General features: G+C 41.1%; 6 protein-coding genes and 2 long non-coding RNA genes across 16 annotated transcripts; 3 read left to right on the forward strand and 5 right to left on the reverse strand.

Moving 5' to 3' along the window:
- Positions 1-2: 2 nt before the first annotated feature.
- On the forward strand, positions 3-3773 carry LOC116925501 (probable ATP-dependent RNA helicase vasa-like). Of its 6 annotated transcripts, none has more exons than XM_032932196.2 (15): positions 3-152; positions 327-765; positions 827-904; positions 963-1043; positions 1101-1184; positions 1245-1325; positions 1385-1456; positions 1523-1699; positions 1759-1944; positions 2172-2570; positions 2635-2913; positions 2971-3085; positions 3153-3325; positions 3401-3517; positions 3577-3773. In XM_032932196.2, exons 2-15 carry the CDS (start codon positions 337-339, stop codon positions 3637-3639), a joined length of 2334 nt encoding a protein of 777 aa, XP_032788087.2. In that variant the 5' UTR covers positions 3-152; positions 327-336; the 3' UTR covers positions 3640-3773. The 6 variants fall into 6 exon arrangements, with proteins under 6 accessions (XP_032788087.2, XP_032788086.2, XP_032788085.2 ...); XM_032932195.2 differs by having other exon boundaries at positions 4-152; positions 322-765; XM_032932194.2 differs by having other exon boundaries at positions 11-165; positions 322-765.
- Positions 1350-4539, reverse strand: LOC116925516. Its single transcript, XR_004395535.2, has 5 exons — positions 4080-4539; positions 3590-4025; positions 2001-3529; positions 1778-1921; positions 1350-1717 (listed from the first exon to the last, which is right to left on the reverse strand). It is a non-coding gene; the product is annotated as an uncharacterized LOC116925516 (long non-coding RNA).
- Positions 4540-4580: 41 nt separating this feature from the next.
- Positions 4581-6486, forward strand: LOC116925505 (FAS-associated factor 2). The gene is given in 7 exon segments (XM_032932202.2): positions 4581-4646; positions 4728-4976; positions 4978-5152; positions 5216-5576; positions 5657-5924; positions 5984-6130; positions 6191-6486. Coding segments are annotated over 7 exon segments (1425 nt in total). The 5' UTR covers positions 4581-4595; the 3' UTR covers positions 6365-6486.
- LOC116925504 (fizzy-related protein homolog) lies at positions 6470-10752 on the reverse strand. Its single transcript, XM_045174893.1, is given in 11 exon segments — positions 6470-7122; positions 7197-7394; positions 7464-7627; positions 7689-8112; positions 8176-8298; positions 8361-8492; positions 8558-8746; positions 8748-8828; positions 8888-8998; positions 9717-9828; positions 10572-10752. Coding segments are annotated over 9 exon segments (1446 nt in total). The 5' UTR covers positions 8981-8998; positions 9717-9828; positions 10572-10752; the 3' UTR covers positions 6470-7080.
- Positions 10753-10887: 135 nt separating this feature from the next.
- On the reverse strand, positions 10888-16026 carry LOC116925494 (DNA (cytosine-5)-methyltransferase 1). Of its 3 annotated transcripts, none has more exons than XM_045174890.1 (7): positions 15829-16026; positions 15259-15659; positions 14840-15198; positions 13153-14769; positions 11497-13079; positions 11318-11434; positions 10888-11232 (listed from the first exon to the last, which is right to left on the reverse strand). In XM_045174890.1, exons 2-7 carry the CDS (start codon positions 15639-15641, stop codon positions 11116-11118), a joined length of 4176 nt encoding a protein of 1391 aa, XP_045030825.1. In that variant the 5' UTR covers positions 15642-15659; positions 15829-16026; the 3' UTR covers positions 10888-11115. The 3 variants fall into 3 exon arrangements, with proteins under 3 accessions (XP_045030825.1, XP_045030824.1, XP_032788078.2); XM_045174889.1 differs by having other exon boundaries at positions 15259-15656; positions 15806-16026; XM_032932187.2 differs by having other exon boundaries at positions 15806-16025.
- LOC116925518 lies at positions 16020-19934 on the forward strand. The gene is made up of 2 exons (XR_004395536.2): positions 16020-16678; positions 16888-19934. It is a non-coding gene; the product is annotated as an uncharacterized LOC116925518 (long non-coding RNA).
- On the reverse strand, positions 17742-21483 carry LOC116925511 (phospholipid phosphatase 1). Its single transcript, XM_032932210.2, has 7 exons — positions 21226-21483; positions 20153-20307; positions 19026-19237; positions 18803-18928; positions 18471-18653; positions 18328-18379; positions 17742-18224 (listed from the first exon to the last, which is right to left on the reverse strand). The coding sequence occupies exons 1-7, from the start codon at positions 21281-21283 to the stop codon at positions 18105-18107; spliced, it is 906 nt and encodes a 301-aa protein (XP_032788101.1). The 5' UTR covers positions 21284-21483; the 3' UTR covers positions 17742-18104.
- A 542-nt stretch (positions 21484-22025) lies between these two features.
- On the reverse strand, positions 22026-26179 carry LOC116925507 (nudix hydrolase 24, chloroplastic). 2 transcript variants are annotated; one of them, XM_032932206.2, is made up of 6 exons: positions 26158-26179; positions 24671-24773; positions 24013-24251; positions 23891-23954; positions 23577-23826; positions 22026-23511 (listed from the first exon to the last, which is right to left on the reverse strand). In XM_032932206.2, exons 1-6 carry the CDS (start codon positions 26173-26175, stop codon positions 23187-23189), a joined length of 999 nt encoding a protein of 332 aa, XP_032788097.2. In that variant the 5' UTR covers positions 26176-26179; the 3' UTR covers positions 22026-23186. The 2 variants fall into 2 exon arrangements, with proteins under 2 accessions (XP_032788097.2, XP_032788096.2); XM_032932205.2 differs by lacking the exon at positions 26158-26179 and having other exon boundaries at positions 24320-25074.
- Positions 26180-26464: the final 285 nt, after the last annotated feature.

The raw sequence follows: 26464 nt of genomic DNA on the forward strand, positions 1-26464 counted from the left end.
GTGAGACAAAACGTTTCACAATTGAAGTTCAGTAGTTCACAATTAGGCGAGGTGATGAGGTATTAAGAGTTCAACTCATTTCTGACGAAACTGTGAACGTGACCTCGTTTACCCCAAAGCGCACTCGAGGTTTGGTTAATTACTTGAAAAAGGCGAGTAATTTCTGTAAGTTAAATACGCATATTAACTATTACTGATCTGTATATTGCCCACATTTGTAACTACTCGGATGGAACTGATACGACCGGATAATTAATTTCACGTTATTCAAGTGTTATATTGCTAACAACGTCCACATTTCATTTCTCTTTATTCGAATAGGATAGGCTTTTAAAAATGGGTGATGATTGGGATGAAGTGATTTGCTCTGCTCCATCTCAAAGCAGTGCTGGAGGTTCTTGGAATAATAACAATAACCAAACAGGAATAAAACCACCTGCTGGCAGAGGGAGAGGGGCAGCTGCATTAGCCAGTCAAATGAACAGTGTGAAGATCTCATCTGATGATGAATGGGGAGTGGGAGTTAAAGCTGAAAAACCTGTTCCTAGCTCTAATGGATGGGATGCTCCAGCCCCGAAGGCTGGCAATTCCAGTGATTGGGGAGCCCCAGCGTCAACTGCTCCTGCAAGTTCTGGTGGGTGGAATGCTCCTGAAAGCACCTCACAATTCAAGAATGATTTTGATGACCAGCCTCGTGGTGGTGGATGGGGCAGCTCTGGAGCAAATGGATTAAAAAGTACTGGAGGTGGCCGTCCATGTCATAAGGTAAAGAAAGAAGAAGACTTGCATATTGTTCAAACTTCGAATTATGAATGTCCTCTTGTAGTGTGGAGAAGAAGGTCACATGGCAAGGGAGTGTCCAAAAGGTGGTGGTGGCGGTGGTGGCAGTCGGGCTTGTCACAAGGTAAGAGTTTTTTTGTCCTATTATAGTTTGGTTACTTTAACGTGGTTTTGTTTAACAGTGTGGAGAAGAAGGACATTTTTCCAGAGAGTGTCCACAAGCCGGTGGGGGTGGTGGTAGCGGTCCGCGGACTTGTCACAAAGTAAGATGGAAATATCAAAATACATGTTAAAACTTAACTTATTGGTACTTTTGATAGTGTGGGGAAGAGGGGCATTTCTCAAGGGAATGTCCACAAGGAGGCGGCGGCGGCGGCGGTGGTGGAAGTCGTGCTTGCCATAAGGTGAAAAAATAAACTTGGGTTACTACATTCTGGCCTTGCTAATCCATAGTTATTAAATAGTGTGGAGAAGAAGGACATTTTTCCAGGGAATGCCCACAAGGAGGAGGAGGGGGTGGTAGTGGACCTCGTACGTGTCACAAGGTAAAATATTGAGTTCCTGTCTCATTTTGTTACAAATTTGTAATGTTTATTTTAAACAGTGTGGAGAAGAGGGTCATGTGTCAAGGGATTGTCCACAAGGAGGAGGTGGTGGTGACAGCAAGTGCTTCAAGGTAAACATCAATTGTACCTTTACAAAAATAGTTTGTGTTCTAGCTTTCATTGTTTCTTTCCCATAGTGTCACGAAGCTGGTCACACCTCGAAAGATTGCCCGAACCCATTCAGTGAATTGACGGAAGACGGAAAGCCGCGTGAACAATACATTCCGGAAGCTGTGACGTGCGATGAAAAGGAACTTTTTAAGGGCATCGTCTGTGGGGAGCGCTTTAACAATTTTGATAAGGTCGTCCTCCAGGTAAGCCATTCTTAGAAACTGTATTTTATGGTTTGGAAATATCTATTGAGTTTGCTTAGGTTACTGGAAAAGATGTACCTCAATACATAACATCGTTCGAAGAAGCCGGCTTGCGCCCACTGTTGCTTCAGAACATCAAGAATTCTGGCTACATAAAACCAACACCTGTTCAGAAAGCCTCGATTGCAGTTATTCTGGCCAAAAGAGATTTGATTGCTTGTGCTGTCACGGGCTCCGGCAAAACGGTAATCCAATTAATTAATGGTGTGTGATTTTAAAACCTTAATGCCCTCGTACTGACCTGATTTCAATGGGTCGGTATGAACTGGGTAATTCAAGGTGAAAGTAATTTTGAGTGGGCACGTCGGTGATTGCGACTACTTAATGGTCCAATTGCATCTAAGATACTCAACAACCCATTCGTCATATTCGTTGATTAAGGTCGTCTAACATTTAAAATTTTTTCACATAGGCGGCGTACTTAGTACCAGTTATGAACATATTGTTAGAGCAAGGTGTTGCTGGTGCGTCCCACGGCATGCTTCAAAAACCAGAAGTTGTAATTGTTGCACCCACTCGTGAATTGGCCATTCAAATTCACCGCGAGGCGTGTAAATTCTCCTACAACTCGGTTTTGAAGTCCGTGATTATATATGGGGGAACTGTCGTGAACCATCAGCGGTCAAATATTCAAGCTGGGTGCAATATTCTTGTCGCGACCGCTGGGCGACTCAAGGATTTCCTCGATCGTGGAATATTTGACTTCACAGCGGTCAAATTTTTAATCTTGGACGAAGCTGATCGAATGCTTGATATGGGTTTTGGTCCCGATATTGAAAAAATGGTCAACCATCCCACGATGCCTCCAAAAGTATGTTCTCAGTGGCTTTTAAATATGAGATTTGACTGATGTATCACTACCTGTTTCTCTTTAGGGGATCCGTCGTGTTTGCATGTTTTCAGCTACATTCCCAGATGAAGTACAAGCGTTGGCAGCGACTTACATGGAAGACTATATATTCGTCACAACGGGTATTGTTGGTGGCACCAATCCGGATGTCGAACAGCTGTTTTTTCAGTGCTCGAAAAGAGATAAGAGAACTAAGCTGATGGAAGTTTTACAAGATCTCGGTGATGCCAAGACTATCGTTTTTGTCGACAGCAAAAAGACCGCGGATTTCGTCGCAGCATTTTTGTGCAATAATAACTTACAAGTAAGAACATTACTGTTCTCATGTGCTTGGGCAAAGTGTCTAACGTTAAATGTCTAGTCTACCAGCATTCATGGAGATCGTCTTCAGAGCCAGCGCGAGCAAGCGCTTCGTGATTTCAAGAATGGTGTCAGGAATATTCTCGTGGCCACCAATGTTGCTGCCCGTGGTTTAGGTAATAGTTTTGGGGTTCTTCTTTCTTTCTCTTTTTACGTATTAGATGTCTGTTTTGTTTTTCCTAGATATTGCCGGTGTAAACTATGTCGTAAACTATGACTTGCCAACTGATATTGAAGAGTATGTTCATCGTGTTGGTCGAACGGGCCGCGTGGGAAACATTGGAAAATCAATTAGTTTCTTTGACGATGAAAAAGATGGCCCTAACGTTGGAAAATTTGTGTCGTTGTTAACTAAGGTAAGAACTTACTCACGTTTGACGTATAATTATATTTCTTGTGTTCCCAATTAAAAGTCCAACGCATATTTTTAGTCCAACGCTGATGTACCGCCATTCATGCAAGCGATGGTCTCGGGAGTGAGTGGAATGGGTTACGACTTCGGCGCACCTTCGAGTCATGGGGGTTTTGCTAGTCGCGATGTGCGCCGAGTAAGTTTTGACCTAGGTAGTCTCAATTACTTTCTAGACCTAATTTAATCTATTTGCAGTTTGGTGATAAACCTGGTATGGCTGCTGCTCTGCCTACTGAAGCTGAAGAGAGCTGGGATTAACTCGAGGTCGTTAACTTGATTGTGTCTTATTTTGGAGTATTCCAAAACCTAAATTCTCATCCAAGAATATCTTGGAATTCCCTTGCAATGTCTGTTTGAAAAATTTGATTACATGTTTATTTTGCTAACCCAGATACCTGAATACAGAACGAATTCATTTTGTTAAAAAAAACGTCGCAGTCTTTGATTTTCTTCATTCAGTAGCTTTAGCTCAGCTACATCCACTAACTTGGCTATCAAATTACTGTTGCTATTGATATTTGATTCTGTAGCACCTTTTTTAATAAACCATTCCACGATTCTTCTGTAACATCGAGATTATTAAAAACCTTTCTGATACACAGACTGACATCTATTGTCAATTCTTCAGATGTGGGCGTAAGAAGCTACAAAGCAATGACACAATAAAAAAATATACTGTACATTAAATGAAATCTTACTGGCGACTGTTTGGTCGACAGACGAACTGTTCAAAAAACCTTTCTCTTTCCAATCGACAGACCGTATCATTGATATATCTAATAACACGTTAATACAAACTCTTTCTCGCATAGCTGTCACCCGTGATTTTCCAATCTAACGCTATCTAGCGACGGACACAAACACCGCAAACCCAAATTTGACTTTCATTGCTTCGTTCTTCGTGACTAACACACTTAACAATCGTAAAATGTGACATGGGAATCTTCCATTATGCCAGCTTTAAAAAAACATTTCGGGACTGGCTCAACGACAACCGGCAAAACGTCTAAAACATTTCTAAACCACCCTAAAACCTGTGTTAAACCCCTATTACAGCTAACGCCATCTATTCAGACCTATTACAACTAGATTCATCTATTGAGAGAAATATCGTAAAAAACGAGGTCGGTGATGTACTATATCATCTAAATTAGACAGAATCCCTATTGAGAAATTACCCAAGAGTTTTTTTACTACGGATTCATATTATTGTAATGGAGAGGGAACTGAGTCCTCAAAATACAGAGAAACTAGTCCAATTTCAGGTGAGAAATGAGTATGTTTTGCCTAAAATTGTGTGTTATAATAAAAGCTTTGTTTACTCACGTTCTTTGGACGGCAAACAGGAGTTATCTGGAATTGATAACCTTAACAGATGTATAGAAATTCTGGAAAGGCACAACTGGGATGTAGAGACAGCTATACATGATCACCTGGGTCTTGATCCCAGAGAAGTGACCCAATCTGTCAGAGAATTGCCTGTCTTCCCTCTACAGAATGGGCAAACTACTATCAACAGACCTGTCATGCAACAGAGCATACATAGATCACAGCCAGTAGATTCAATTTTTCAGAGGATAATGACTTTCTTCTCCCAATACTTTATTTGATGACAACATGGGTCTTTGGCCTACTGCAACATACCAAAGGCCATATGGGTTTACAGGATGGCTGCTGTTCATCTCATCTCTGCCGTTGAGAGTTATTATGGTTACATTTTACCAGTTTACTCGTTTTGTCTTCAGGGTCATCAGACCAGAACATCGTCCAGGTATTCCTGTTCTGCTCCATACATTTTGGGATTATTATACTATTATTGTCTCTACTGAAATAGCTGTGACAGATCCAACAGGAAATGTTGTATCTTTTATCCAAGAGTATAATCAAACATTTGGTGATCCACACCCAACATTCTATCCTGGAACCTATAGTCAGGTTCTTAATGAAGCTAAAAAGGAACTTAAATTCTTGTTGGTATACCTGCATTGCAAGGACCACCAAGATACAAACAAATTTTGTCGCCAAACACTCTGCAACCCTGAAGTCATAGAATTTATCAATAGCAATTGTCTAATGTGGGCATGCAGTGTTGATAGTTTAGAAGGCTACCGTGTCTCGCAGGCCCTTCGCGAGAATACCTATCCATTTCTGGCCCTTGTTGTCCAAAGAGAGTTTCGCATGACCGTCGTAGGCAGGCAAGTAGTTTTTCTTTTAGTTCCAACTCAGAATTGATGGCATCTTTCTATAAATCTATAAATGTAGTTTTTTCTCACAGGATCGAAGGCTTTGTTGAACCTGAATGCCTCTTACAACGTTTACGAACAATTATTTCAGATAATGAAGCTTTTCTTGTGGCTGCCAGAGCTGACCGTGAAGAACGAAGTTTTAATCAAGCTCTGAGACAAGAGCAAGACGTTGCTTACCTCGAGTCGCTGCGAGCTGACCAGGAAAAAGATGAAAAGAAGAGACGTGAACGTTTGCTCGAAGAAGAACGTCTTAGAGAAATTAGAGAGTTGGAGCTAGCCGAAGAACGCAAAAAAGAGGTAATTTTCTTTTTTAAAAAGTTAGTTTACCTGGATTAAGTTATGACGAATTATGGTAGGAAATGACTAAAAAAAAACAAGATGCGATAAAGCAAGTACCACCAGAACCTGCTTCAGATGAGATAGGCATTTGCCGTATCTTAATCCGGTTACCACAAGGGCAAAAACTAGAACGACGCTTCCATCGAACTATACACACACTTAAAGTATTTTCACCTAAAAGATACTCGCATTTTCCAATACTCAAATGATTGTGGTTTTCTTAGGACTTGTACTATTTCATTTTATCCCATCCTGATTCGCCCTATCAATTTGAAATGGCTACGTCGTTTCCCAAGCGGACTTTACCATGGCAGCCGGGCATGGATATTATTCCAACATTGGCGGAGGTAGGCCTCGGGGCATCGGAGGCTCTTCTCGTCTTAGATCTGGATGCTTAAAAAGAATAGTGAGTAAGGTAAACAAATGTACCATTTATGCTCTAAATTTACTGTGTTGACCCGTTGCTAAGTCGCCATCAAAAATTCAAGATTACTAAGAAAAAATAAAGAATTTCCATATATATTTTCTATTAATTTCCTTAATTTGTGACCCAAAAGCCAGATAATACTGGCAAAATAGCACAGAGCAACAACACCTGACGAACCCCAGCTATCGTGTTAGCGATTGAATAAATTTTACATATAAATGTCTAGGAAAACGGAAGTTTTAAACAAAAGAAACGAGAAGAGAAGCTTAAGTGGAAATAAGGAAAAAGGACGGCTGTAACCCAACCAACCAAGGACAATAATTATGTAAAAAAATCAAATTGGAGGAAACCACTGGGGGAGGGGGAGAGTAGGGTTAGGGATGTAGGAGTTAGGGCCCTACTACAATAAACATAAAATGTCTTCATTAATTTTCCTTTTTTTCTGGAAAGGTTTGGTTTCACAAGGACAGACATACACACAAACACACACACAAACAATAATTTATGAATGAAAAAAAAAAAAAGGTAAGAGGGAAAACGAAAGTAACAAAGAGCTATCTGTCTAAGCTACAGACCAGGAAAAAAACCCCGAGATTCTCGTAGAATTTACAAGTTGCGGATTAAAGCATCGGGAATAGGTGTGTACTCCATTCGGTTTAACGTCTCATTTATTACGTTAGACCGATCTTACCTCAGACTAGTGAACAGATTCAGTACCGATCGTGTTTCCTAAAAAAATTGAGATCAAGGTAAAGCTCAAGTTTTTAAATTGAATCCGATAAAGCTACTGAAATACAATCTACCTTTTGCGATCGGGTTTTATTGAACACGCTCCAGAACCTTAATGTCTCGTCGCCAGCCCCTGTTACTATGGACTCGCCATCGGGCGACATTGCCAAGTAAAGAACACGATATGAATGACCTGTCAGTTGTGCGACTTGGGCTAGGCTCGGGTATTTCCAGATAAGAATCTGGTTTTGTGAGTATCCATGGGTACTCACCTTAAAGCAAAATATAAAAAAATAAGATGTAATAGGCTACTTGGCACGCACGAGTGAGTTCAGGCTTACCAGCTCGGACGAATGCTTGGACCAAGCCAAATTGCACACTTGTGATCCCGTGTCGACATATTGCATAGGTTGCCCCGTAAGGGTGTTCCAAAATCGAATGCAGCGATCGGCGGTGCCTCCGCCACTTGCTAAAACTCCATGATGATGTGGCGACCAGGCGATCGCTATTCAAAATGCAATAGTCAGGTTACATTCTCAAAGAATAAACGATTGATAACAAGTTACCTTTTACCGCAGCCAAATGCTCGGTAAACGTTTGCAGTGGTGTAACAGAATGAAGGCCCCAAACAAATAGTTTATTGTCATTACCACCGGATGCCAGGAGCTGGTTGTCGGGTGACCATTTTAGACCACACACCTCTTGCCTATGCCCAGACAATCGGCGTTGGGTGATCGAAGGCGGAGTGCGGATATCCCTCTGTAAGATAAGGCGATCTCGACTGCCGGAAGCAAGAAGGTCTCCATTCCATGCTAGCGCACCTACGCGCGCCGTATGCCCTTCTAGCGTGTGAATCCGTTTACCAGCGGTAACATCCCAGACTTGTACTGTTCCTCGATGCGTACCCACTGAAACCAAGTGACCTCGCTCTGCCCATGCTACCGAAGTAACACTATCGCCTTCCGGGGCCAAATCGCATAGCCGAGTAACCTAACAACAGCAATGACGATAAGATACATTTTCCCAGATGAAATATTATCCTATAAGACGAACTTGGCTTGTCGCAGCTGCCCAGAGATATACGCATGCGCCCAATCCAACACTAAGCACGTTCTGTGATGACCAATCTACTAGATTTAAGTAGAAATCATCTTGTAGTTCAGGAGCATCAAGGACCTGGTGTGCAAATCGTAATTAGTAGAACGTACAATATGAATTACGAATTATACGATTGTTACTTTAAAAGGCACTTTGGCTATTTTCCGTGCTGCCTTGCGTGGTGATTGGAGCAGTTTTTGGCTAGCAGGACTCAATGGTGACAACGAATATGGTTGACTGACTCGATTTTCCGGTTTTAATGGACTATCATACTAAAGAAAAAAACCCATAAAATTTAGAAGTTAATAGAAAAATAATATTTAATATAATTACGTACATGGAACACGCGTCGTTTTTTGTTTTGCAAATCTCTGGGATCCTCAATGCCACTATTCAACACTTCGTTCTCTAAAATTGAACGAAACAAACTACGATCGCGGCCTGCGGCGTCACTCGCAACTGGCGGCCCTTCTCGATTTCGTATACTTGATGACGTGGGGCTCAGTTCTTCTTTCATATGGAAGGCCAACTTGCCAATTATTTCCCGCCCGAGTAGGTACTAGTCGATCACCGATATTGCGAGTTGAATTAGGTCGGTTCTTTGTCGGCTAATTATTTTGCAATGTTAAAATCAATTATATTCAATATATTGAGAGATTAGAATTACTGAGATAAGCGCCGAGGTCGTTGTAACAGTTGAGGGACCGGCTGTTAGTTCCATTGTCCGCCTGAGGCGTCGATCATAACTGGAATCCAACATTTGTGTTCCGTTGTTGTGCTTTGAAAGAGAGGGAGAAAAATATAAATGTGACTTCACCGAAACAGGTGCTCGGATTACGAGAAAGTAACACGTGCAGCAGCACGGGCCATTCGACTAATACAGCGCGGAAGATCCCAATACGAACAATATGAATTGTACTTTCATGTCTCACAATGGGTACGCTATGATCCATGAAAGTTCTTTTTTCTTTCACTTTTGACAACTATTTCCCCCATCACAACCAACAATGAGGAACTCTCAGGTGTATAAATGAATAACATTTCCTGCAGCCAAATTCTCTCCCCACCCAACCCTCATAGCCAAATGGGCTGCATCCTGTCAGCAGATGCATCCTGGTACCCTTCTTTGAACATCTGCCTTCATAAAAATATCCAATTTGCAAATCTAATTAAGCTAGTCGTTTGATCAAATCTGACACTGCAAAACCAGTGCAAAGGACACTGCAACATGAACAAGAAAGAGGTGAAAACTGACACAACAGGAAGGTGTCGGATGGGAGCACAAGTTACTTTAGTGGACAAGCAGCAAATAAATCAAGCAATTTCAAGAAATGTACCAATCATCTTAATTTTTTCTTACTAAAGAAAGGCTGGAAGCTTAAGGATTGCTGATGTTCAGCTGCAAATCACTTCTATAACACTGTTCTGGAATGACTAACTAACTTCCTCATTTGAATTGAATTGGTGAAGCGAATGCAGAAATTTTAAGGACTTACCTGCCAAGTTGTGAAAACAGGGTACAGTATCACTCGTGATTTGCACTAAGTTAATAACTTGAGATTGAAGCAAGATGATAAAACACACGTCTAGCCGCGGAAAACTCCCAGCCTGGAATGATAAACAAGATTCAGTATCAACGAAACGAAAACAGAAAACACCACTGATGAGAAAAACATCGATGACGAATTTTTCTTTGCTTTTTTTTTTTTTCCAAGGCGAGACTCCACCCCCTTAGTGAGGATAAACAAGTATTTATCGTTCTCACACAAAACTGTCGTTTCTTTACTATAACAATGAAATATATATAATTACCTTTTAAAAACACGTCATTTAGACAAACATTTTGATTAAAACATTTCCCGAAAATCACCTAGGGAAGCAAAAACAACTAGAAAACTACAGCTGAAATGTAGCAACGGTTAAATTTTAGTTGTCTACAAAGATGGCGTAGTGCCACGTTGCCACGTTAACATAAAAACATAGGAAAAACTGCTTCCCCTCCCACTCTTTCGAAGCCCTCATTTCCCGTCTCGTTTTTAGACATCCATATGCCTTGAACCGATTGGCCTTCAACACTCATTAATCTGAACTGTGGATGGGTGAGACATACCAGCTTCCGTATGGTAGATAGATCAAAACTGAGATCTATTTCTCGATCTCTCCTCGGCTATGAAACAGAACCCGTGATCAAACTGTAGACCTTCAAAATGGTCGTTTTTGAAGACACATTTGAAATGCTTACCACCGTTTAAACTTTAAAGAAAACTGAACCACAAATAAAACTGTATACATTTTGGTGGTTCATTTTGTAGAAAATCGTTGTATTAGTAATAGTTACATAATTTACTTACCAATATGTTGCTCCTCAAAAGGAATAGCGAATGTAGTGGAAAAAGGAGTTGGCGAACAAAAGTTGCTCCGGCGGGAACTGCCTAGGATATGTGACCCGCCAAAATGAAACAAGTGTCTCTTATAGGCGCAAGACGTTACCAACCGCCACTCGGTAGGCCGATTTAAAATATAATTCACGTTGATAAGGCTTAGACAAGTCCAGACTCTGCGCAGTACAGTTGCTTAAGTGTCGTGCGGGAAAGAGATCAGTCTTGTATAGTCCGCACAGTTTAGGTTATGTGCACTTTGATCCATTAATTAAGAGACGGAGGTAAATCAATTCTGATAATTAATATTACATGAGAAGAAATCCATACACACTTTGAAAATTAAAAAGAAAATTCACAAAATGTGGCTTAATTTGTAAAAAAAAAATAATAATAAAATAATAAGCGAAGGACTACTATCAGTAGGCATTGGCTAATATCTAAAATGGAGGACGTGTTTTCGACAAAAACTGCGTAAAAGGCACCATAAATAAAACAATTTAACGAAAAACGGGGTTTAAATCTCGACGACTGTGAGGGGCTCTTTTTTCTTTTTCGAGTCGGTTTCAAAAACACATTTGCGGATTTCCAGGCCAATAGCTCGGGCCAGTGGGGGTGGCACAGCATTACCTACCTGAAAAGGGTAAAATAATGAAGTCAGTTTTTTCCTTCTTCTTGAATTCCCACTAATGGGGTGAAACCATATATCCGGTATTAACTTGTCTATGTTTGTCAGTAATGTTTCCAAAGAAGCGGTACGAATCTGGAAAACCTTGCGAGCGAGCACACTCGCGTACACTAACTACGCGGTGCTGCTCCGGATGCAACACACGACCCTGTTCAAATAGAAAGATAAAGAAAATGGGGGGACTTGTTTCACACAGATATGGCCGGATACCTGTTTGCCCATGGGCTCTGGGTTAGTAATAGTAGTTGAAAAAAATCCATCCCATTCGAGACGACCATACAGTCCAGCCCAATGGTTATGGCGGTTTCCAGTATGCGGAAGACACCACGGAATTAATGTGTTGTGCTGCTTGTCTAATGGATCACACTGTCGGCTTTCAGCGCACGAGCAAACACCTCGCATTGCGCCGCTTGAAGATCGACCGTTCTTGTCTTCATGTGTATAACGAAGTTTGACAGTCGAAACGCCATCTTTCAGCCGTACTTCCGTATTGGGTAAATCACGCCAATCCGAGCCCGGTTTGGACGGAATGAAAGCTATACGGGCTTCCACTAATGGCGCCATATCTTTGCAAATGTGATCCCGAAGGACGCCGGAAGATTCTGAATCTGTACCACGCATCCAGCGCTGAAAATGGGATTGCGGATCACCTCCGTACGATATTTCTTCCTGTTTAGCTCCGTTAGGGATTTCAGGTAAATCAGACATGGCGTCACGAACAGTGACGGTGCGATATGGAGCGGATAACAGCCAGCGGCAATTTGAGTAAAACTTATCGCGGCCCACAGCTACAGATAGTTGGCACCCTCGGCGGCTGAAGACGTGGGTAGGCTCGGGATACAAAGGAAGCTTTTCACCGGGTGCAGCTGCTAAAATAAAAGCTCGTCGCCTCGTCTGAGACACACCGTAGTTGCCGGCTTGTAGAACTCCAAAGGTGCATTGATAGCCCATGCGAACGAGGCAGCGCATCGTTAGTTTCAGCACCATGTTACGCTTGAATGAAACAAAGTTGCGCACATTCTCCAGGATAAAGAATCGCGGGCGATAGTAGTCACAGTAACTCAAGTAAGATACAATTAAAGAGTTACGGAATGATGAATATTGTCGAGAATTGAAGCGATTCATGCCGCTGAAACCTTGACAAGGTGGACCTCCACAAAGCAATTCGACGCCATTTTTTGGTGGAAGCAATTGTCCATTTTGTTCCAAATGGCCATCAATTGCCATTTTCAGGATAGTGTTGCAATCATCAGTAAAGACGGCAGCGTCAGGATTATTAAGCCGGAAAGCTTGGGCTGCCGTAGGCTCAGACTCAATAGCCCAGTAGGTCTTCGCTACGCCCGACTGGTGTAGGCCTTCGGATAATCCGCCGCAACCGGCAAAAATGTCCAGTGTCTTGAGCGGCTCAATTTTAGGATATGACGGGTATAGTGGTTGAATTGTTTTTGCACTTTTGAGCGACTTTCCACCTTTACCTTTAGAACTGGAGCCTATTCGCTCAGCTTCAACAGGCGGCGGCTCAAATTCCCGCTCAGCCGGGTTGTAGGCCTTATTGAAATACATGCGATTAGGCCCAGAACGGACAAACTCTTCGATGGGTTCATCAATGGCAGTACTGCACACAAGGACACACTTGTCTACAACCTTGGATAATTCCATATTATGTATCTCATCCGACCAGTAGACCAAATTCCAGTCAGAGCGAAAACCTGCATCGCGACCCAAATGGGTGTCTGCTGGGCGATAGATACGCTTAACTTTCAAACAAACTTCACGAGCATTCAAATTGTTGTCTAAATAAAAATAAAAAAAAAAAAGTGAAAAAGAATTTTAAAAAATAAATAAAATATTTGAATATTAACTTACGGATGATTCCATTGTAAACGACACCAACAACATAGCCAATGCAGAACGGATCAGGTGTGTCATTATTTGACCCCTTGATGTTATCTGTTTTTCGATACTTTTCTGGGTAATACTCTTCGTCGTAATCATCCCCAAAGCCTTCTTCTTCTTCTTCTGGATCAATTTTTTCCTTTTTAACAACAAGGCCATCCGGACCTCGCATGACGTAAGCACCAGGTTCCAGGAAGACAGCATCACCGACTTTGATGTCCATTTCATGCCAGGCAACGCTATCAAAACCGCCAGAATCCAATTTGTTCCCTAATTTGGCACAGTCACGTTGGCGGATACGATCCAGACGATCACAGCAGTAACAACCTTTGTTATTGTTTACTACATCCGGGCATTCGGGTGGATCTTCGAAGCGCCCCGTCCGGCCGTGATAGAGATAGCGATACCAAAAGGTAGTATCGGAATGATCGTCTTCTGTTTGGAATAAAGATGGATCATCTGACCCACCTTCTGCTTTCCATTTGATAGGATCAGGTTGTTTGTACTTGACGTTAACTACCTTAACGACAGCAGACAAAAGTAGATCTTCGCAATCTTCAATCAAAACAAGTTCTCTGGGGTCGTCAGATGTTTCTCCGAGAACGGTATCAGTTCCGCGGCAGAACCATCGGGCATGCAAGAATTGTTCTCCGCTCTTACCATCTTCCCATAATGCGACCACTTCGGCAATGTACATGGGTATACTAGGGTCATCTGGCTCGATGGTAACGTGGCCACCAGAGAAGACGCGCATGTCACCGTTAACGATCGCAGCTGAATAGAAAGTTAAACCATCGACAACTTTCAGTTCAGGTCCGTCCCATTCAATATCGTAGGCGTGGCGTTTCACTGGCTTCTTGTGGTCGACATCAAGGCTCACCACCTCAATTTCCGAATCAAGGACAGCGTCCAGCTCGTCATCATCATCGGCCACTTGAACAGCCCTATTTGGACACTTACGTAAAGCGCAACTTTGTTTGCTACGACCTGAACCGCCAAATTTCACCATGTCTCGACAGAAATTGCATTTACCGCAGTCTGTTTGCTGACAAGCTTCGCAAATACCGCAGCGGGTGCGGCGAGGGGCTGAGGTGGGTCCGAATTTGTCTTCACCTTGATCCATCTGATCACGAAAAAAGCTTTCGAAGACGTAACCAACTAATGGCGTAGTCGTGGCTTTCGTCCAGTTGGGCCCTTTTTTGGCTTTTGGTTGACGCCTCTTCTCCAATTTTCGCGTGGCTCTTCTTTTACCAAGAGTAATACCAGATAACTGAATTAAGGTGCGCATGCACGGGCTGAGAATAAGTGGTGGCTCGTCTTCCGCTCCAGCAGCGTCGAAATGGTATACGCGATCGCAGACAAATTCAGCATAGCGCAGAAGGGAATCTTCCGAAACACGTGTGCCATTGGGCATCAAAGAATTTTGCAATTTCGTAAGTAGATCTTCATACTCGGCATTGTCTTCCTCGATCAAGAGTTCGATGACGGTCTTGCTGAGGAAGATTTTTTCCTCCAACTCGTTCATTATGGGTTCGTACAATTCTGATGCAGCCATCAAATAGTAATCAGCATATGACGTGGCAAAACCTAATGAAATTGATAAAAGCAAATTTTTAATTAGTTCATAAAACCTAAAAGGTTTCCTTTTTGAACTTACACATGATGGCTTTCTCTCCGCCATCGAAGCCACTAATGAACCACTCGTTGATTGGTCCAATTTCTTTCGTCGCAATACCTCCATCTGTGCCAGGATTATCATTCCAAACGGGCTTAACGTAACCGTAAGCGTACAGCAAATGGTTAGCTTCGATTGCACCACCGTCTAAATGGCACAAATGACCAGGTTCGTCGTAAATGCCGAACTGCGTTAGCTTCAGAATGGGCCTTTGGTCTAACTCTGACATGTATTCTTCTTCACCAGTGAATAAACTCAGTGATGGATCAGTTAGAGCTATAATTTCTTCAATAGCATCAGCAGGTGGACCAGGGAAATATTTCAGGTTTGGATCATCAAATCTTTGACAATTAAACATTAATGATACTTTCAAGACAAATGCAACACAATAACTCTAATACCTTTGACGACACACATGGCAACGGTTAGGATCTTTACGATTGATCCTTTTCTTCTTGGATGGCCTATAGCCACCAATATCCGGCAATTCTGCTTTGGCATGCCTGCTAGTAGTTCTTCGTTTCTTTTTTGAGTTGCCAGAGGGAAGGAAATCGTCATCCTCACCAATGGCTGCAGCATCATCAAAGGCATACCTGACTTTAACTCCCCTTGTTTTTGTTTTAACTTGCTCAAGTACTGGCTTAGCTTCTTCTTCCACTGGTGTTGTGTTTCTGCTACTTGAATCACTGCTGGATTCTTGTTCTGGGTTTGGTGCCACAGGTTCTACTTTAACATTGACTAGATTGCAGGTGGCCTCACCACCACCAACAAGCTCTATTTTCATGATAGTATCTAGAAACTACTAGAACATCATGAAAACAACCAATTAATGCAATGTTTGAAAATAGCTAGAGCTCCTTATTTTAGAATAATGAGCATCTCTAGATTTCTAAAGACGTTTGCAAAGTAACATAGGTCCCTTTCAATATAATTACACGACAGACTTACGTATTCAGAAAATGAATGCTTACTGCCGGATCCAAATTTCAGGAGGACTCCCTTTAAAAGCCTGAATTAAATAAATGATGTATAGGTTTCACTTTTAGGGCACATGGACAATACAGTTTGTGGTCTCAGCTGATTGTTTTTCCCGCCTTCGTTTTTGCTTTTTGGAGAACCACATCACGCTACAGTGTTGTGACATTCCTTCCGAACGGATTAAATAAAACCTTTTTTTTTTTCCGTTCTTCACTATATTTGAAACAACCGTTCAAACATAAAATTATTTTCAAATTTCATTATAAATATTTAATTATAAAACCATTGTGTGTTTTATTACTGCCGAAAGCCTTAAACTTCGAGGGTTTTCTGTCCAAAGTATCACAGCAAATAAGACCATAACCGTTGACTTTCTTACAATTTGGTCAAAGATCTTTTAACTTAATTAGTCTGACAAAATATTTACAGCTATTCTACCAGCATTTAATTATTCTGGCGTGAAGTATTCGAGTGTCACGATGCTCTTCAGTGAAGTAAACGGACGTTCGACCACTAGCGCTGCGTGGTGGCTGGTTACCGTCTACTGTTAACACTGACGTCAAATCACAGTCAAAGCTTGTGCTGCCGTCAGAAGTGTACATCAGATTCCATTCTATATTGTTTGTCTTGGTCTTGTTTTGGATGTGAGGGGAAAATCAGATGGTGGGTTTTTGGTTTTTGCAATTACGTTATTTTGTGGTATGAAAAATCCGTCCAGTATTCCAGATACGAATTTGATGAAATTGGAATTGAAAACAGCCATGTGATAAAATGGAAAATGAAAACAGAATTGAAATGCATGACGCATTTTTCGCTTAAGGTTCTCTCGGGTAAACATTGTCGGTAAGCATGCTGTAACTCAGGACTTGACGCATTTTATAATTCAATGGCACTGCTTGAACATAGTGGTAATTTTTTCTATAAAAATTTTATGATCTATCAGTTCTATCTTTCTTGAAAATATGGTATTATTCTCAAAATCATTATACGGTAATAAAAATGATAAACTTATGAAATGCAATTACCTTGTTAATTTTTCTTTTTGTTTGCAGGGTTGTAGATGAACCCTGATGTGAGCAATGGCATCAGCTACAAAACATTTCCCCCCATATTCAACACAAAATGTGAAGCAGTTTGCTCATGGGCACATCTGCTTGGCTTGATAGGTAAACTCAGGGTATAATATTCATTCAGAATATCGGCATCTTGTTTGAATAACATAAAGCAGACGACATTTTTAGTGTCATGACCCCATTACGGCTATCAGGAGATCTTTCCCAAATTTTGGTTGAATGAGCCGAATTTTCTTGGGTTTTTTTTTTAACTTTTTCCCCTTGTGTGATAAGAGGCACGGCGCTGCGTTTAACTTTCCATCCTGAGGGAGTCTATTTGTCCTTTTTGGGAAAATTACTCCGTTTACGACAGACTCTCTGCTGCCGCGCGAGGAGAAGGGCGATTGACCTCACAGCTTTCACATTACTACCCATGAGATGTTTACGATTAAAAGCCTATCTTCTCTCTTTCCAATTTCTTAACCCCTAACTAAAACTTTTAATTTTTATCGAAAACTCTATCCTGAAAACAAAATTACCATTTTCTTTTACATATCCTGCATTTACGCTAATAGAATTAAAAGGTGCTAGCAGCTGTGTCCACAACTCCAATAAGTAAAATCTAATATGACAAATTGCCAGAGACAGTAATTCAGCTTCTCCTCCACTTCTCCCAACAAGGGCCATCTTAGACTGTCACAGCAAAACAAGGGTGTTTCTAACTGTGCACTTAAACTTGAGACGACTTGCCTGAGCCGGAAACATGCAAAATCGATGCTTTGTAACGTACCGGCGTCTGGTTGTATGCGGATGGTTTCCTTTTAACCAAAAGTAACTTGAGTGTGAGATAATTCTTTCGCTAAAAACCGTGTGTATTGTTACATGGCAACGTGGTTGTGCAGTGAGCATTAATTCGATCTCTCTTTTTACAGTTTGCAATCACGAGAGTTGTAAGTTAATGTTAAAGAGCAATAATGAATGTAGTATCGGGTGGCTGTTGCACTATATAATAATAATACGTATGACAAAAAAGAAAGGCACCTAATTGTGGATCACGGGGGCGTTATGGTTATAAACAAAGCCAGTTATTTATATTACTTTGAATTTGTCGATAGTTCTCAACTAATAAAAGATTTCGCTGGGTTGTGGTTCAAGTTGGCAGTGGCATTAATGCGTGCAATGAATTTCGTTATTACCAATCAATGATGATGTAGTAGTCACTTGTTAGCCGAAGCTTGTGAAAGGTCTTGTTGTAACTCAACATCTCCTCTACTTTGAGGCAAAAGTTCTAAATTGCCTCGGGAAGACATTTTGAAAAGCCTGGAGACGTAGAGCGCCTGTTGTTTTTTTTTTTTTTTTTTTTGGCAATTCAAACAGACAGAAAACGGAGATGGTTAGATTTCACAGCAGCCATATGTTGTAGATAAGAAAAGCTGATACCGTTAACGAAGCGGCGATGGAACCGATGAGAAATCCCGACAACACGTCGCTCCTAAAAAAGTGACGCAAGCGCCGGTTTTTATGTTTATGTGTACACATTTAATAGACAAGTGTTTGCATTGCTAAGCTTCAACTAAACTCACCAGTGATGTTTGTAGTCGGAAACTCGTGTAAGGCCAGTATACCAAGAAAGCAACAATGCAGAAATCTGGATGGTGGGTCGGAGCAACTTTGAGCCAGACCAGTTCATCCTGCGCTGAAGATACAAAGCCAAAAACAGCATCGTGTAAGCCGAAAAGGAAGCATGGCCAGATGGGAAAGACAATCTGAAATGCAGATGATGAACAAGGGGGGAAGAGTTATAAATGTTCAGCGAAGTATCAGGGACGATTTAAATGAAGCGTGAAAAAAAAAAAATCCCACTTTGAAAAGAGAAACAAATAAGAATTATTTTTAGGATACCGCTGGCTATTACCTAGATTCTCGGACGAGATCCTCGTCGCTACCCGTACATTTGTAATTGGTGATGTACGTGTGTGGCGCGTTCGACGAGCACAATTCCGCTAGGTTTTCCGGCTGACAGACGGCAATAAAATGAGGACTATATATAAAAAAAAATGTTTGAAATAGTACATCCGTTAAAATAAAATGGGATTATTTCAGGAGAAAGGAAAAATGGCAGAGTTCCATTTTCGTACCGGAGACGACCGATGGTATATTTGCCAAAATCTGTTACTAGCTGAGAGCAGGCTGCACCGAAGAGGAAGATGGCGACCAGATGAATGATTTCGGCAATCACCGACGGAATTCGAACTGACGATGAAAGATTGATTGTGGAACAACTGTTTTGTCTGCTCAACTTTTTAGAGTGTGAGTTGTTTCTCCAACGAACAACTTCCACGATGAACATCTGTTTGAATCAAAAAAGAAAAAAAAATTCCAATGAAATACAATTATCAAACACAACCAAGTTTGGCTTGTCGCTGACGGTTAGATCGATCCATCGAGCGAACGGTCCTCGTTACTAAGAAAAAGACAATAGACAAGGCATCCGCCACAAACGGAGAAGACAATAAAAAAAAAGTTTCCAATCAAGATAATTGTGTTTGATAGATGAAAGCCATAGAAGTAAGTAGCGATGAAGAAGGAAAAAAAAAGCAGTTAAGTGCGATCGATCGATCCAGCCAAACAACAGCAGCCACAAAGCCAAAAATAAAATAAAACATAAAACAGAGGACTCTTTCACTCATCCCCCGGTCGTCTGGTTTCTTTTTTCTGAATGTTATTATTATACCGATGCGATGGGCAGGCCGAGCCCGAAACAGTAGAGCATAACGTTGGTGACAGTCGAGTTCTTGAAAGGATAGCGAATGGAATTGTCATCGCAGTAGAATCCTCGCTGGAACGGCTTGCCGAGCAGGTGCAAAAGTAGGACGGGCAACCAAACTGTTGTATGTGTGAGTTATACGAAATGTATAATTGTTTTTCCAGACCGAGGATGTCGTCATTAATCTCAGTTCTTTCAACCAACCCGACATCTCCAGCTGCCGTTTAAAAGTGTGTGTTCCACCTCACTCTTTCTCGAAATACCATTAAAAAGTAGAGACTAAAATAAAAATAAACTACCCACTAAAGAATAAAGCCATGCTTCAACCACACGGGACGAAACAAATATAAAATGTGTGATTAAATGTTAATTGACTTTTTTTGGTAGAAGGAGTAAGTTCCAGTAGATTTCCAGTATTTGTGTTTTTCATGCGCCAGGTAGATATTAATGAGCGGACGATGAAAAAGTTTTCAAAATTGTTTCCATTCCGGACCATACCGTCACTATCGGACCAACGTATCCGACTCCACCGACGAGTATACGAGATAGAGAGGAATCCAGGTACGGGTAGCGGATGTCCGGGTCATTGCAGAAGAATCCCTGAAGCGGCGTACTCCAAGCTTTCTCCGGGATCAGCGGAAGGCCCACGAAGACTGATGTTCATGTCAGTCATCAACCCCCACAATATCAACAAAAACTAATGGAGATGGAATTTTTCCGACACATACACACACACTAACCTTCTATTTTTCTTTACTCATTAGCTATAACTATATACACGCCCAGTATTTCAAAGAACAGGAAACGTATCGTGTACGTGATGACTAATGATTACCTTTATTAGATAAACGTGTGTTCTTTGTAACATTCTTGCGGCAAATGTGAATGGTCTAATAAAAACTGATTGTCGCTCAAAAGATTATGACGTTTCAGGTATGTTGAAAATCTTTGACGCATGTTGCCGTCGTTACACGATATTACGCAATGAATGGTTCCGCAATGAGTCAATCCTATACGTTAGAATCGAATTACCAGTTCACAAAGTTTAGAAAGCGGAAATGAGAAAGACCATGACTTGGTGAGAAAATGATGTTTCAATTAGGAAGTCCATTGACTTTGAAAAATCGATTGAAAATTTTTATCGGACAAAACCGTCGACAAACTAGTTTCCGCTGCATAAAATTTCGAAAAAAAATTGGGGTTCGGCTACACACGATTGGTGTTTTCCGGTTTTTCCCCCTCAACGAAAAAAAAAAAGGCGCCGACGAGAGAAATACATAGCTCGGGGCTTTAGTTGTTAAAATTTAGGAAAAGCGTGTGCAACACTTGAAAAAGAAAAATTTCATTTTTCCGAAAATCATCTTGTAGCATTGAGCACGTAGGCGCGAGAGAAACGGCTTTCAATGCCAGCCCGAATGTGGCACAAATAGTACATAACTTGATTCCGAGAAAGAGGCAGGCGTGAAAACTCCACACGTAACAAAATATAGACGACCATGAAACTGTCTTTAATACCAGAGATGTCGGCTGATTTTAATCTAACGTAAACACGATAGAAAGAGATACGTTACCAATGGCGAGGCAGATAAAGTCAATGACCACTTGGCGAATGAGTGCGGTAGGGGCCATGTCGCTTGCACTAAAATAACAACACGCTTATTCTCAACAATAACAATAACAGTGTAGTAAATAGCTTCAAACTAAACGCTAATCTTTAATGATTCCAACACGGGAAATCAGAAGTAACGCAGAACAAATATTGCACTGTTTGACGAGCAGCTGTGATGCTTGTTTGCATGCCGACAGCACGAACGCGTTTAACTATTTGGGCTTGCTCGGCCTTCACTTTTGTTCGCTCCCATCCCTGACGTCAGCGAGGTTGCCGTATTGTTTAAACATCTTTATGGATGACAGTTGCCTTTGCGCCGTAGTCGATGGATATCTGAAATACGACGAGTCTCATAAATAATCGTTACTTTTTTCTTGGCTATTATTATGCTAAAGTGAATGGCACGGGATTCTTTCCTATTTTTAATGCCAGTCGTTCGACGGGCTTTGACGAGCAGACATTTTGCCACTTTTTCTCTGTGGAAACATTTTTAAGGCACCAACTTTTTTTCTTCTTAGTAGTAGAACTTTTCGAAATGGGCTAGCCACTTTTCGTCTGTTTACAATTTTGTTTTTACTGCTGGCACTCGGCTGTCATCACGACCGACCCATTTTAAAAACTATCAGTTGATTGAAATAAAAAGACAAGGACATACATTCTCCATTTTTTGTCTGCTTTATTATTTGCCTTACGAATTTTTATTTCATGCATATTTTGTTAAAGACGGAAAAACATTTCTTAATTTTTCTTGCTTTTTTTTTGTTTTTGTTTTAATCCAGTTTATCATTTACATACAAATACACGGAAAGGCGCACTCTCTCCGACCATACAACCGCTTTTCTTTTCTCTTCACAATCATCTTGTTTGTTTTTAGCGTTGAAACATGGACTTGTGTATCATATCGGGAAATTCTGATTTTTAATCTTCTTTTCATTATATGGTAGGCCTAAATGGTATACTCAAATACGCGGATGACGAAAAAAATTGGGAACAACTGACAGAGACTAGGATGAGTGCAAAACACAAGGTAAAGGGAGAAGTTATCGGCAAGTGTATGTGAGTATGGTTTATAAAAACTAAACGCATGTAACTTATTTTTTAAAAAGAGGAAAAAGCACGGGCCGCGTGCGTAGAGAAGACCGGTTCAATAAATATTACAAAGAAAAGAAAATACCTTGGCAAAAAAGTTTGACAAAAACACGAAATTTAGAATAGTGATATTGGTAGGTGAGACTAATTTTTTTTTTGCTTGAGTTTTTTTTTCTTTATTCCGTGAAAGCCTAATTCTAAATTTCTTCCTCTATGCTGATAGTTTAAGAAAACAACGAGATTTTTTTTTCCTATTTTGCTCTTTGGATAGGTAGGACGCCTTGGGCAACTTTTTGCCCTTTTAATTTCGACTGGGTGAAAACGGAACAAAAAATAAATCTCGGTTGATATTTTTAGCATAAACAAGACCTCCTTTTCTTCGTCGTATTGCTAGAAGAGCGACCGAAACTAGGGTAGAGCAGGGTAGGAATACGGATGTGTAGGCAAACGTTTAAAAAAAAATGTGTGGTGAAAAGAAAATGAGAGAAAGCGATTAGTTCGACCGATGATACTAATGGGTAGAAGAGAGAAAAATAAGAGGGGCGAGAAACATACGACTTGCTGTTTACGTTTGGGCAGTCAAAGGCTATGTGTAAATCAATCAAGAGCGATTGGGCAGCAACGCGCTATGCGGCCTAGTAGATGTTCCTTTGGTTTGAAATTAAGAAAAAAGAATCAACAAGAGCAAGATAGATTAAGTCTTACCAGTACCGAAAAAATGGACAAGAAAAATTAGATTTTATGAGAACTTTTTTTTAGGGGAAGGAGGAGATGGCATTATTGGTGATCGTTTAACCAGTGATCGTCAAGCTTAGAGCTTGCTGATTGGTACTCCTAATTAGGGGAAATGGGTGACTGGCTGCTAGACTGGCTGTAGAGGTAGTGGAGGGGAATGTGCAATAGTTCCACTAATTCGGGCAGACGAGGTTCATTGTCCGAATTAATGAAACCATGCCTGATGAGGAAGTCTAAAGTCGTTGGGCAACTGGTTGTCTTGTATTCGGGCGTAAAAATTCTCTCCATCACCTGACTGACGGGTACCAACTCAAAAATGTCCACCTCACCGTCAGAATTGTGCGGAACAAAATCAGCTGGCAACTCCAAATCGTAAACGAATTCCGTATTGGGGAAAAGTCCTCGTTCACTCTCAAAGTAGAACCTAAATAATTCAAAATCAATGAATGAACAAGTTCGTCTAACTTGGATAAAAATACTATGGCTTACGAGACAGATCCTGCTGATCTGAGGTTAGCCAGCAAATAGGCAGGAATAGATGCTTCTTCCTCCGCCTCTTTTAACGCTGTATCCAGGACCGAATGGCCAACTGATAAACCGCCGGCTACCATGTTATCCCATTTTCCCGGCCAGGTGGGTTTCGTGAGAGCTCGCCGCTGCAGCCAAAGGGACATGCCTAGTTGAGGATGACGTGTGTATCCGTTGATCTCAACTCCGTACTGACGGACACCGAAAAGGCCTGGCGAATCGAAAGTCATCCATCATTCCAACGTCATAGATCTATTTATAAATAAACAACTTACATGCAGCAGAGCGATCCATCTTGAGAAGGGGAGGATCGGCAAATCCAGTCCTTACTTCGTAGCACTAATGAAATGCACAGCGTGATGATAATGAAATTAATGATCGATAATGAAGCAACCACCTCGTTTCGCCAACCCTTTAAGGTAACGAAGAGACGTTCTTCTTTCCACTGGGTTAGGACGTGGTTAATTCTGGCACTTCGTTCTTCGTACGTCTTCAGCGAGGGATGCATTGAGATCATTCCCGAAGAATCCATTTGGAATACATCAGGATATCTGCATGCAGCTTCTACTACCTTGGCTTGCATCACACCCACTTGCTTTCCACAGACTAAAAAAGGTCTGCATCTTTGAAGATCACCTGAAGAAAGAAAAGTAATCAGGATTAGAATTGTTTAATGACTAGGAAAATGTTGCAAGTCGACTTGCCATTGAAATAGAAGCAATTGAACTTTCTGGCGAGATTCATGAATTTAGACATTGGAGGCTCTCCGTTGATTGCGACTGAAGTACAAGAATTCTCACAAAATGTTCTGGCAGGTTGTAGTCCAAAACTGAGCTGGGTGCAAGGAAGTTTGCTATGCCCGATATTGCTGGGGGAAAATGCACCCAGTGAAAGGAAGGTCACTTTAGATTCAGTCAAACACAGAGGAGGGCTGTGGCACTCCAAACCATTCCCATCCTCAAGTAAGTTGTTGGCATCTATCTGGAAAGATGAGTTGACGGAAACCTCAGGTCGAGAAGCAGGAGTTGTGAGGGATAAGCCAACCTCAGATGTACCTAAAAGATGAGCCTCCCCACGGCTTAAAAGCATTTCAAACCGACCAATCGACTCGCTCATAGACAAACGACTCCGAAGGCGAAACAAAAAAACGACTAAAACCTTTGTCGAGAGAGATTCTAGTTTCCAATGAAAAGGAACAAGATATTCTGTGGTAAAGTGGTTTAAGTAATGGGAAGCCACGTTAAGTGACGTAACGATCTGATTCGTTTCGTCAGTAAGACGAAGAAGACCAAACTGCCGTACGATATTGACCGCTTCAGTGTAAAATGTCGACTGCTCTTTGCTAACAAAAAATGACAACTACACGCAGTCACACGCCGTACACACCAACCAGACAACACCAGGATAACACACCCCCAAAACGAAAAACGTAAAAAAGGCTCCTTGATTCCTTGTTGTTAGTGAATTACCAGCGTTGCCTAATTTATTTATGGAAGAAAATTTAACTTTTTTCGTTTCCATTGCATGTGAAAAAGGATCGTAAAATCTTGATTGCATGGGTGAATTATAGCTATGTACGAGGAATCTAACGGCATCTTGTTAAAAATAAAGTTCGCTTGGATTGATCAATAATCGCGATTCCAAACTTTTTTCGATCCATCAACTCTTGCTGCAAGTGCGAACAGTATTTCCACGAAATAGTTAGTGACGTCAATATCGATTATTTAATCTTAAAAAAAATGAAATTGAAAAATCAAAACTTGTTGAATATTATTCAACTTTCTCTTTGTTGTCGTTTCGTAATTTTCAATGAACATCACAGCGGATGTTACAATGCTTACACTGGTAAAGAAATATTTTATCCAGAGAGATTTACCAATCCCTTTCGTGATACGAGTGGATAGCCATGAGATCAACATTAAAAGAATGATCATTGGTTAAAAGGTTACCACTCCGATGTCTGATAATCGATTCACTCGCGACGGCCTTCGTACTGACTTACCCTATACATAGGCATTTACCACTGCGGTATGGAGTGTAACACATCTTGATTGAAAGCCGGCTTGCTCCGTCTAAGCTGGATTACGGTTGCCGGGTAAAGAAATAGTGGCACATCCTTGAATAATATATTGCTTTTATAGGGATTACATTTCTCTTTGATACGACCGACTACCATATCCTTCCTTCCTCCTTTCTGTCAAACTCCGTTGGTGTTTGGAAAGCTATTGCTTTTACATTAGTTAGGGCAACGTCTGATACTAAATATAACAAAAGTTAAGTTTTCGAAGAAATCGTTAGCACAGTGCATACGAATCCGAAAAGAATCCGAAAGCTAGTGCATCAGGCATTCTTTGTGTTGATTCATTTGCATATTTACAGCAGTGCCATATTTTTAGAATATTTCAACGATATCTATTTTTAAACTATGCGAAGCGTTTACTTTTAATTTACATAGAAAAAAATCAGGTATGGCAAAGAAACAGTAATACATTTTCCTTTGAGTTATATCACTTAAAAGATCTGCACCAATTGCTCAGCCGACGACGCGCAATGCAGACATTGCGGTCCATATGATCGTGAGCCTCTATCGCTTGCTCGGTATTCCCATCCTAGAGGGTGTAAAAAAACGGTAAGAAGGAAAACACATATCTGCACACAGCTGCGGAGTTTATCGATCCGCGGTTGGCTCCCATAGAGCTGGGGTTCAGTCACGCCCGACGACTTTGGCTCTTTCTTTTTCCTATCAAAAAAATTATTCTGGTGTTCTGCTTTCCTTCTTTTTCTTTTTTATGCGCTTCATTGTAAATTTGAGGAAGGTTTCCATGGCGACGGTGAGAAACGAGACACAA

Source organism: Daphnia magna, linkage group LG6 (genome assembly GCF_020631705.1).
Source record: "Daphnia magna isolate NIES linkage group LG6, ASM2063170v1.1, whole genome shotgun sequence".
Taxonomy (NCBI): domain Eukaryota; kingdom Metazoa; phylum Arthropoda; class Branchiopoda; order Diplostraca; family Daphniidae; genus Daphnia; species Daphnia magna.